This window comes from Pogoniulus pusillus, chromosome 35 (assembly GCF_015220805.1).
Source record: "Pogoniulus pusillus isolate bPogPus1 chromosome 35, bPogPus1.pri, whole genome shotgun sequence".
Lineage (NCBI taxonomy): Eukaryota > Metazoa > Chordata > Aves > Piciformes > Lybiidae > Pogoniulus > Pogoniulus pusillus.
In genome coordinates, this window is record NC_087298.1 from 8,633,062 (window position 1) to 8,645,696 (window position 12,635).

General features: G+C 40.0%; 1 protein-coding gene across 6 annotated transcripts in view; it reads right to left on the bottom strand.

The window, feature by feature from the left end:
* LHX2 (LIM homeobox 2) overlaps positions 1-12,635 on the bottom strand; it is a 124,617-nt gene that overhangs the window by 65,615 nt on the left and 46,367 nt on the right. For 5 of the 6 annotated variants that reach the window (XM_064171577.1, XM_064171578.1, XM_064171575.1 and 2 more), the window contains one exon: positions 11,368-12,167. In XM_064171577.1, coding sequence (XP_064027647.1) covers positions 11,880-12,167 — 288 coding nt within the window. In that variant the 3' untranslated portion in view covers positions 11,368-11,879. Of the gene's footprint in view, positions 1-2,617; positions 2,713-11,367; positions 12,168-12,635 lie in introns of those variants that run through there. The other variant, XR_010308480.1, reaches the window with a different exon arrangement.

Below are 12,635 nucleotides of genomic sequence, written 5' to 3' on the forward strand. Positions count from 1 at the left end.
ACAGTGTACAAAAGATGAAAAGAGGAACGCAAGAATATGAAGCTGAAAGACATGCTCGATCTGGGACAAGGGAATGCTGAACAAGGAGCCACATGTTAGGTCTTCACAACAATAGGTTGTTGAAGAGGTCTGCTTAAGAGAGGATCAGCTGACCTCCTTGACTGACAGCTGCTAAATGTGTCAGTAGCTCAAAAGGAGATGTTTTCAGTGCATGCACCTCAGGCCACCACTGCTGATCTGCTGCCTCAGGTCAGGTACATTTTATACCCTGTAAAACAGCTGCATCTTCAACAGTTCCTGAGAATCTCCCCTCCTCTGCAGTCATCAAAATGCACTCCTCATTCACATTCTGCTTCTGACACTTGGAATATCTCAACCCTTAGCAACAGGTGATGACAGGGCATGACATGTTACATCAGTGTTTCAGTCTCTAGAAGATTAAGATTGGATTTCTCCTACTTTTGCATTAATGTCCTGTGAGATGCACAGGACTCACTTTGCAAGCAAATAGTGTCTTTTCTGCACACAGGGGTACAGCTGAGCTCTGCAAACCCCACCACTAATATTGGCCATCCTTTTGTCTTTTTTTAATTTACAAAACCTTTACTTGGGGCCAACTTAATATAATGCTCTGACAGTCCAGACACCGCATCAAGAACATGTACAAATTAAACTCATTTTTCATTAGTGCCCCTCATAAACAGCTGGGATGGCCTTTTGGAAACACAGGCAAAGCTGCCTTCTTTTAAAAGAAATTGCTTGCAACTGAGTCTACTACAGGCTGGGATCTGGGACTGATAGTCCTGCTCAGTTCACTTTCATGAGGAAACTACTGAGACTTTTTGGCTATTCCTGCACTACACAGTGTGAGATGACGCAGGGATTACTCAGATAGCTCTCCCAGCCTCGACACAAAGCAAAGCCTGGTCTGGGTGGGCTCCTGCATTTTGCTGTGAGCTGCCAGGACAGTGATCACCTGGTAATGCACTTTGGCTCTTCCACAAAGCTGATCAGGGAGTCACCTAATAAAAATGCTAGAAGTATGTGTTGGCTACCAGTGCCTATAGTCTTGATCTGTGTCCAAAAGCAGTGAGGAGAATGAAGCAAAGGGGCTCTGATGTTGTTTGGGTATTTACTTATTTTTCTTACAATACTCAAATGTTCTCAGACACCTATGAAATCTGAGTGTCAGCTCTGTGGAAAGGACTGTAAATGCCAAACTGGAGCTCTGGGCAAGCCTGTGTTCAGTAGTGGGAGAATCTGGTGATTTAGTGTTAATCCAGCTGGGCCACATCAGTCCATTTCTGAAAATTAATAGAAACACAGGGACAGACAGGTTGGGCACCTGGGACCCAAATGGGGCTGGTTTGTGTGTGTCCAACCAAGGAGCTTTCCCAGAGCTGGGACAGCTACAAACACACATTCTGCATTCCCGAGCACCACAGATCATGTACCATGTAGCTGCAAGTCTTTCAACCTCTCTCATGAATCCTGTTAACTGGATCATTAACAGTGATCAGCTATGCAAACGGCCAAAGAGGCAAGCAGTTATTAACAGAGGACTCTTTTAGTGTTTCCAAAACCACGCCTGTGCAGCTAGGTGTTTTCTGGTTCTCTATGCACACGTTAAAGCAAAACTGCAGAGTAATAAACGTCAGTATTTAAAAACACCCAACTTCAGAAGGGCACATTGAGTACAACTTTCTTCTTTATGGAGGAATAACAAAGGATCCTTAAGCTTCTATGGTTCTGCAGAGACTATAAAATGATTGTGAGTTTAACTGAATCTTTCCTGGTTTTCAAGGTATCAGATTAGTGTATATCAAGGGAATACTCTTTGTTAATACTTGAGGTTCAGTCCAACTGCATTTTCCCTGCATTTTATGACAGCTGGTTTTGTCACTTTGAACAGTTAGGTAAGGCACCAAGATAAGAAACATACCTAAAATTAAACTCTGTAAAGACATGAGGGTTGGGTTCACAGTTTCCTGTTACAGGCTTTGTAGAGCTGGAAGCTCAGGCAGCCAGAAATGTTCAACGCTAGTGCAGTAAGTGACATCTTTCCTTGTTAATTATTCATATGTAACAACAGATCTACTACTAGGTAAGTACATTTAATGAAGAGAGCCATCTTACAGTAGCAAAGAGCAGTTTTGGGTATAAAGGCAGCACATGTAATAGGCTGGGTTTATCTACTTCAGATTTCTAACAGAAAGCTTTGGAAGTGTGAAGGGAAACACAGTGCCCTCTGACATGCTCTTGCTGTCTTTTACCTTCCATTAACAGCAAGGGCTGGGGTGCTGAGCAGTTGCTAAGTACCGAATGATTAAGTATTGCTACACACAGGATAGGTTGTTTTCTCCCTGACCCAAGCAGCATCAATCTGATATCGTTCCTCTAACCAAAAGCCTTACCAGTAAAGTGGGGATGGTGTCACCACTAATACAGTGACTTCTTATCCCATCAGCCCTGCACTCCTGGCCCCATGTTCTTGCCAATCACTCTTACAGCATTTTTTATATAGAAATATATCTTTACCTTCTTTCAGTTGTAAAGCTCCTAGGACTTTTACTGTATCTCAGGGAAGGAGGAAGGATAGACATGCTCTAAGCCTTACCTCTTTTGACTGTGTTTAGTTTTCCATGTTCCTGCTTCAGAAGCCCGTGCTGTCTCATGTGCAGTTACCAAATAATATGATCTAGTGTCTCCTTCCTGGAAAAGGAAGATTTCCTTCAGTACTATCCATTATGAGTTTCTCTGAGTTTGTTGTGATTGAGTTGTGTGTTCTCATGTATCATGTAAACCCCTAAATGACCATGCAATAGTTTCAGGTTACCATTTTCCAGAACAAAGTAAATCAGAGTCACCTGTACACAGCATGGCTTGATCAAGCAGCAGTTAGAACCCAGAAGGTGAGTCTGGAGGTACACACACATGGTCACATTCACCTGCTGCAGTTTGATTTTCTCTTGGTTTCCCATGTGAAATGTAATGACTTCCACTTTGGAATTACATGCAGTTTACTCTAGTTTAGCACTGTTCACTCAGGAACTACAAAGCACTTTTCTCAAAGTAACATTAAACAACCTCTGGGCAGCCTCTGTGTGTCAGCTAGAGAGTAAACTAGTGTCTGGGCTGGGAACAGGACATAGGAGTCCTGCCTTGGCCTCTGTTCCAGCCAATAGCAGAAAAAGAAAGAGCAGAACTACCTGGAGTCTTGCCAGACACGTTCTTCCATTTAACACCTAGCATCACCTCCAGTATAAACGTGGAATGAAAATGGATTATATTTTTATGCAGATCTCATAAAAGCAGCCTGGCTTCTGGTCTTTCCTAAGCCAACTGATAATGATGTAGCTGTGCAAGTGGCAGGAACACACCCTAGGCTCCCAACACAGATTCCTGGGAACTGAAACTGGTTTATGGGGAGAAAATAGTTCTACAAATAGCTGCCAATGTCTTTTCCAAGACTCCTCTTTTGTGCTGGAATAGCCAGAAGGGGCTCTGGAGAATCCTACCAGTGCCAGTGGGTGTTGGTGTGCAGAATCTATAACCTCTGGGATAAAACAGAAAGACAGAAAAGGAGAGTATGAACACAAAACATGACTAGGAACTGCCTGCACTTGGGGAGCTAAAGAGTAAAGAATCACAGAAAAGAGCATTGTGTAGCTTTTATATTAATCGAAAATGGATTCCTGAATTCTGGAGGCACAATAGGGGTAGAGCTGGAAAAGACATAAAGATAAATGAAGGCCACAAATGGCCTTCATTACGTTACAGAACCTTTCAGAGTGTGTGTGGTTAGGTCTATTTCTGTAAGATGAATGGCACCGACTGCAGTGTAACTTCTGCTGTCATTTAGCATGTTGGGTGAAGTGTTAGGAGTCAGTGCCAATGTAGATGAAATGGAGAAAGTCTGGGCCTGTATTAATTAGAGTTGACTGAAAGAGATGGTAGAAACATCCATGATTGATTTCTTTAAGCACAATATCAGCTCCAAAAAGCATCAGCAGCTGTCCAGGGCAGCCAGCAGCCTGTTTCAAGAATTCTTTTACGAAACTTGCCCAGATGAAAGTAAGCACAGTGCTGGAGGGGAAGAGCCTCCTTTCAAAGAGTAGAGCAAGCTCATGGGTATGAAACATCTCATCTCCTGAGTCTATGGGCAGCTCACGCTTGTCTGCCAGGTCCTCCAGATACAGTCAGATCATGCAGTAACAAAAACGGATATAAAAGCTTTTGAGCTACTTCTAAAGGATCACTGCATGTGAACTAATAAAGGCAAGTCTATGGTCAGAAGGGTTAAATTCACTCGACAACAGTCTGCAATTCCAGTAGAAAGTGTTCAGGGGATCTACAGTCTGAAAAAGTTGAAACTACCTGTCTAGAATAATTACAGAAGCAATGGTAAATGAAGTGTTCTGCCTCAAAAAGTTCCAAATGACCTTTAGAAATTCTCAGAACCTCCAGGTGGAAGAGATGAGATGTCTTCAGGGACTTGGTCCAGGCAATGACATCTATTTGCTCTCTCATCTGTCTGTGGGTGACAGACCTGGCCTTTCAGAAATTGTTCTTCCCTACTTTGCCATGATCAACTTCTTGCTCCATCACAGCTTGCATATTGCAGGGTATCTCTTTTATCAATCTTCATTTCCAGAAGAAGAACAGCATAAAGCAGAGTGATCAAACATATGGAAATGATGTGAGAAGGCAAATTAAATAGTTGGTGGGAAAGCAATTTCTGGAGGCTGTAATCAGAACAACACAGATGAAACCTGTCCATGTTGATCTCACATTGCACTACCAATGTGCCAGGTTAAGCAGATGGAGCACATTGCTGTAAGTGATGTTAGTTAGGTAAAAACCTGCTCTGAACAGTATTCTGAAGGTGTGACATGCTAAGGTGGAGTCGCCAGAGCTGTAGGGTAGCTCCAGAGGCACAATGACTGTCTGCACCAGAGACATTTGGCCAAACAGGGTGTACCACAGCTGTCAAATTCATCTTGTAAATCCACCAAGGGCAGAGCTGACAAGATTATAAATATGTCTCTTGGACTCTTGGACTCTTTTTTTAATTATTATTAAGCAGATCCAGTAAGATATATCAGACCTGCACGTGGAGAACCACATAGAGAATTTGGGGGTTTAGCTCTACATAGGGAAGAAATTGTCTCTAGCTGTTCAGTAAAGTTTTTGGCCAACACAAATAATATATGGATTAGAGCTCCTTATCATTATTAGTCTTTACTGGATCAATATGGTCATGGAAAATCAAGACTCTGTCCTAGGAACACTTTAAATTACCAAAGAAGGAGAACCTTCTCACTGTTTTCAAATAATAACCAAGGAACATTAAATTGCACAGTAATTACTGTGCAGTGGATAGGTAACAGCCTGGGTAGTTTTGTGTCATTGCAAGAGAAATGCATGGTTATTTCTGTTGGCAGTGCTGCAAATTCGTTGTGGCTCCTCAGGTTGATTACTCAGTGCTCTGTGTGCACCTGGGCAAAGCCATTGCTGATATTTATCAGTTAAACCAAGTCCCATAGAATTGCACAGCGTTTTCCAAATATTTGTGTCCTTCTTGGTTTAGCTTCTTTTTTTTTTTTTTTTTTTTTCATTGGTACTGGACTAAACTCTGCAATGGATGGAACAGGATAAACTGCAGTGGATAGAAAGATTTCTTTCTTTAATGAAAATCTTAATTACTTCTGTGGCTGCTGCAAAAATGTACCTTCCTGTTAAGTGCTGGATTTGCCAATCTAAGAAATTGATACAGTGGCATGTAAAGAAGCTGTGTAAATACATGTGCACAGCCATGCCTCTACAGGGATATTTTTTTAACAGAAGAAGAACTTCCAAAGAAGTGGCATTCCCAGGAAATAACTATAATTTGCACAGTGCCATGCATTAGAATGCTAAATGATCTTGGAAGGGCTGAATTTACTGCCAGTAGGTTGCATATTTTAAGTACTGTGCTTTGCACTAAACAAAACCCCCAAATATTTACTGACCTTCGTTGCTACAAAAATCCAGTTGTTAGGCCAGGAAGAACTGGTAATGTCATACTAATCTGATCAGAAATCCATCAAATGCCCAGTATTCCTTTTCATCTAGTCTTTCAACCAAAAAAAAATGTCAAATTGATCAATGCCATTCATGGCCCTGATCCAGCACAACTCTGTCTCTCCCAGGCTGAATGGTGAGAAGAAACACATGTTTAATTAGCATAAAATGTTAGAGGGGAGAGTACAGTTGTAGCAGAAATAGTAGTAATATAAAAGTCTGTCTATTAGGCCTGTCAGTATTTGCTTCTCCAGCAGAAATAGTTTTTGAGGCTGGGTTCTTTCCCTCAAGATGGAAAACTGGAAGTAACTTGTTTGACATTTCTGCTCAGTGCTGCGTGTGGCCAGAATCAATTCCCATGACAAAACATGGACACAACTCTGTGACAGAGCAACCCTTGTCTGGGCTGCATGGTGCTCCACTTAAAGAGTGAAAGCTCCCTACTAAAGAGTCAAAAGTGGAACTAAATTCAGCTGAAGATTTAGCCTTTTCTATAACTGCCATTTCTCATCTGATGCTTTTTAACTGCAGATAGCAACAGACAACGACTGATGCAAGTCAGTACTCCTGTAAAAATATCTAAGTGACTCCATGACACCCTAAGTGCTAAAGGACTGACTTTGTGCATACCTTACAACCCAAGGAATGTCAGCAACATGAGACTTTGGTATTGATTATAATTACAAATAATTACAGTTAATTGCAAATATATATCATTAGTTTCTCCTGCTCCCCAGGAGGCCAGCTTGCCTGCTGAACATTTAACATTTGCAGGGAAGTTTACCACATCCAGAACATGGGGGCTGTGAAGATGCCTTCCTGGCAGCAGAAGGAGGGAGAAACGCTTCATTACCAACATATTTACTTGTAAAAGGCACCACTCTGCCTTTGGGTGCAACCATCTTTCTCCCAGTGACTTTTCAGACACATTACTGATAACTCACCTAATATTAGGACATAGTCAAACTTGAGTCAAACACTTCACATCACTTAAAGCATCCCAGCTAAAGCCTTCAGTGAACTAGAGACTGTGTCTTTGCTTACAGAAGTGAAAATATGAGCGCTCTGAGTGCAGCTGCTTTGCAGCTTGTCTTGACAACATGGCAGCTTGGTTATCTTAGTTATTATCCAGCTCTTTTTGGCCTCTTTTTAGTGACTTTCCAGTTCTAAGATACTCTTAAACCACATTTTTATTCACTATAGATGAAGAATATAGTATTTATTCCTTGGTTCCTTTTTAATTAGAATGAGGACAGCCCATGATCCATACAGCCCCTGTTACCTACAGGGGTAGTGATGTGGTAGTGATGTATCATACCAGAGACTGAGAAACATGTGAGCAATGTTTGTGGTTTGCTGTACTTGGCTTTTAAAGCAAAGATACCACAGACTCAGAGAAAATCATTTAAAGTATGAGATTAAGCAGCATTTCCATGAACTCACTCACAGGATGAGGCAAAAAGGACTTGAAGGTCTGGAAAGGGAAGAGCAGTATTATAAGCTTGGAAAACAGAGAGGCAGATTGCTGGCAGCTGCACCAAGCAGTGGTTGCACAAACATTTCACAGCCACCCAAACCCCGATTGCTGATGTGAACTGGAGGTGTTGCATGTATATTTCACCTGTAGCCTTTTCAAAAGCAGGTCAAAGTGATCTCAGGAGTGCAGATTTTACAGATCGCTATTTTAGCTGGGGATAAATTAATTGCTACCAGGAATGGTTTAAATCCTCCTTAGTCAGAAGGGATACATTCCTGCAGAGGTAGGAAAAAACTCCACCGAAGCATTCAGTTGGTTGGAGGATTCACACTGCAGATGCTGTGGACAGTCACACTGCGTGAGGTAAATGTTTGCCAATGTCAGTATGAAGAATGCAAGTAAGCAGGAGGATAGAAACTGTGAGGCTGGAAGAAGTTCTACCCTTCATTAAAGTGAACTAAACCTATTGCCAGTGGTTAGTGGCATGTCCTGGAGAAGCGGCAGTGTTAAAAAGATGAAAAGAAAAGGAAAAGGGAAAAAAATCCATCTAAAAATGTCCAAACTTATCTCTCCACAATGTATTTGATTTTATGACCCTTTCTAAGGGGAATACATTGAATTTCATTGTGAAAAACAGCAACAGAGTTATGTAATTAGTCCTGGCTTTCTGAAGTAAAAAAGATTGCAATCATCATTCTCCTACTTTCAATTAAAATCTGCCTTCCAAGCATTCAGTCCCTGTGAAGACCATAGGCATGTACACATAGGGCCTCTTTTCATGACCTGAATGTCTTTGCTATCATGCCTAAGCATGAAGCTTGATTGTTATTTTGATTTGTGTTTTTCTTGTTTTCCTTTAGGTTATTATTATTGTTAATGCCTATGCTTTAGACTTTACCTCTCAACAGACAAAAGAGAACAGTTATAGAAAAGTGCTCTAGATATGTTTGGGTTTTTTAACAGCTGGGAAGGAAATACAGTTTGGAAACCAAAATAACCTGGAGGCACTTTCTCCATCCATAGTGTATTTGATAAATTGACTTTGGCTTCCAGGGCAAGAATTCAGTTTCTTCATTAGTATAATGAAGCTTAATCTTCTTTTCCCAAGCTTTGATAATTTGAAAGAAAAATAAGTTTAATGAAATTGTAGCTATTAATTGTGTCCATGAATTTCAAGTTGTAACTGCATATCACTTTAAAGTGATGATATCCCTCTCTACCAGAGATCAAAATACATTTATTCAGCATTCTTAAAATCAAATCTCCATTCCCTTTGCTTGACAAGAACAATCCAGAGTGCTGCTGAGTACAGTGGTGACTTGAAAGGTTTTCTAGTGTGGAATGCCCTTTTATATTCTGTATTATGTATGAACTCAGAGACAATATCTGCATAATCTTATATAAACTAGGTAAAATGTATTTCAAAAAGTTTCTTGAGTCAAAAAGTAGCAAACCATTGTATGTATTTTCCATATTTGTATAGGTTTCATTATATTCTCATTCTAAGTTACTCTTAAGTCTCTTTCATATTTAAAAAAAATTAACTACACACCTATCATGCAAAATGTAAAGAAGTATGTTCAACTAGTTCAAATTAGATATACAGTAAAAATACACTTCCAAAGAAATATCATTTCCATTTTTGTTCATGTTTTTAACAGAATTTCAGACTAATACATCAAATGTGGAACTGTACAAGTATGTGAAGAAACATTAGGATCGCAGTAGTAAAAAAATGTACAGCATTCAAAACCAACAAGCTCTAAACAACCAAACAATACCACAGGATTGAAACAATCATGGGGACAACATAGGTCATTGGAGCCAGTGAGTGAATCCTAATGCACCTACATAAAGACCCTACATAGAATATTGTCTCTTACTTATATGCAAAATCCCTGATTTGATTAAACCAGACAATTCCTCTAATTGTCTCTTATAGGTTTTAGATAAGATTGACACAAGAGTATTCCCCTTCAGAAATGTCAGTTATTTGAAAAGGCAATATCAAGAGTTGGTCTGAAAGGTATTTCCATCCACATGGATTTTCAGGTAGTTAGAATACAAGATCACAAATAATAAATAGCACTGCAGTTTTAAAGAGCCATTTGAACTGGTACCCGCTACATTTGCCGCAACGCTCCAGCGTTCAGGATTCAGGGTTTTAAACTGTTTACAGGTTAATACACAGGCTTGTTAATTATGGGCTGTATCCATTTAACAGTGGATCAACATTGCCTTTTAAATCAAGAAAAGACCCAGCTAAGCATGTGAAAAAAATAGAAAATCTCCCGGGTAATTGACAATGAACAAAACATTGCATACAGCAGAACCTGTGTCTGAATGACTTTGAAAGGCAGATATGCACTCTTTTACAGTCCACTAACCAGCACAATTTCCTTATTGGACATTTATATTATGAGGAAAAATGTCTTGGACAAACCTGTAACAGTTATCAATTCAACCCTGATTATCTTTTCTTAATGTTTCACCAGTGTGCATAAACTCCATGCACTGTACTAGCCTGATGGGTTTAGTGACCAGAACTTTACTTTCCCTTTCACCTATCTTAGCTAGTTATGATTTTTTTAGGACTACTTTGCTTTTCAGATAACTCACCTGTGGGGGGTTTTAAGCTGAAGTGTAAAAAAGGTTAATAAATGACCTAATTATGTCAGCATTTCTATCCCGCAGTCCTTATGCTCTGAAATCTCTCACTGATAGGAATTTCACTTGTACCAGAATGGCCAATTTTCAGATGAGAAAGCTGAATAAATGAAGCACTTTTAAAACCAAAACATTTTTACCCAAGAGCCTGGCCCACGAAATCATCTTCAATGCACTGAAATGGCAAAGAACCAAAATCTTGGCACCTGTCTTGTTGTTTGTTTGGAATAGTCTTTAGCCATTTTGATCCTATGGGAATGAGGGATTAGTTTTAGAGAGCTAGTGACAAACAACCTAACATTTGACTGAAATAAACTGATTGTGGCAGGTTTGAAAAGGAACAAACATCTTATGTACCACTCAAAATCTATAAAACTACTGAGCAAACAGCATAGTGTGTACTCCTTACACATATTTAGACTTTGCTGAGGTATTTCTTTAATTACAGAAAAGCATCTTTAAAAACAATAGGAAGAAACCTCAAAATATGGGTTATATTCTGCACAGACATTTGAGGGGGAGAAAGATTTCAATTGTATTGAAAGGTCCATAATCATTCAAGGAATAACCACTTTTGTTAGTATTGATAATATATTCTTCCTTGGCATTTTATTCCTTCAAAGCATCACAAAACAATGTAAGGCTATGACTCTGCAGAACATAATTTTGCCTCAACTTAGTCCACCAGTGCTGCAAAATAACCTGAAATATTTCTGTTTCTTTCCTAGGGAAACATCACCCAGTGTCCATCTCTGTAACGGACTGGTTGTGACCAAGCAGCTTTCAGAGACCCCGCTTGCCTCTTCCTCCATCGAATGAAGCTCTTGCACAAAAGCAAGGCTTTTTTTCAAAAATTCTAGCTGGAGTCAAGTTTCTTTCACACATCAAGGTTAAGTATAGTTCCTCTGAATTTTAACATTATCTGACCACTTCTACCTGCAGCAAACAATTATTTCTCTGCAGTGAGGACACCCAGACTTTTGTACAGACTGGATTTCTCATCCGTATGTCTTCAGGAACAGGAAGGATGTACACATGATATTTGGAGCTTATCCTAGGCAGATAGTGTGCTTGAAGTGCAGTTTTCTGATCCTTTTAAATACAATGAGCCTATCTTGATTGTGGCACTAATGTTAAATGTAACTGCAGCCATTACCAAGTAGTTTCCATAAGTGGTTTTATTACTGGTTAGAGTTTACAAATTCTGGTATTCGAACAGACTTCAACCTTAAAATTCTAAAACAACAAAGCAACCAATGAAAGGCTTAGGACTATTCAAAGTAACAAACTCTTAACATTTTTGCCCTGGTCATAAATATACAGAGAGAAAAAGAGAGAAGTGGACATGGAATCCAAAGAATGTAGATAAAACAGTATATAAGGCACATGGCAGTCTTTGAAAATACAGAAGCTTTAGCCAACTTAAATTAATTGCTGTTTCCCTTGCTCAGTCCACAAAACTGTACAGTTACACAAATGTTGTGTCGCAATAGATCTTCCAAGTTATTCTTCGGTCCATACTCTGTAATACCAGAACACTACATTTCCTTCTGTTTTTTTCAGGAGAGATCCTAATTGTGGTTAGTCAGTTGCTCAAAGCCTCTATTAAAATACACTTGGAATTTCAGCTAAGGATAATTTCTTTTTTAAAGAAATTATTAAGAAAGAGTCATCAGAAAAGATTTGTGAGAGTTGTTTGTGAAGGACTTCGAGATTCGTGAACCTCAAGACTTCCGGGCACTGATGTCAAGACAGATGTCACAGTAGGCATAGTAGGATTAGTCAAGTCCGTTAAAGTAGTGGGAGTGCTGGATGGACTCATGGAGGCATTGGATATTTCTGAGGCAGGACCTGATGGGGTTCCTGCTTGGAGTGTTGAGTCTGAAGTCTTATCCACCCCTGTGTTTTCTTGGCGTAAGAGGTTCCGTCTGAATTTGGCTCGAGCATTTTGAAACCAAACCTGAAATAGTTTAATATAACAGGGTAGCATTTAAAGAGCTGCAGTGTTTAAAAAAACAAAAGCACAACTCACAAATTCACCAACACTTGAATCAGGGAAGATGTTTGTACTGGTAACATGTTAGAAAAGAGCCCCAGTCAGGAGAAGTGTCCACTACATGGCTGTAAAGCATTCCTCTTTCCCTCTCCTGAAACCCTGTGTAAACAGTCTGCGTGGGACAGGAGGGAACTAAGGATGGAGGAGGGAAGTCTTTCTGCACAGGCTATGTATAAAGATGCTCAGAAATTTGGCAGCCTTCGTGAATCCTCAACTGCCCTCAATCCCAGAAGTATTTCTCTGGATGAGGCAGACATCAAGCATCTGATGAATATAAAATAATGAATTTCAGCATCCTCATATCTCAAGTCCATCTCCCACTGTAAACAGCAGGTGAGCCAGATCTCAGCACCCTGCCTTTCTGCAGGCCCC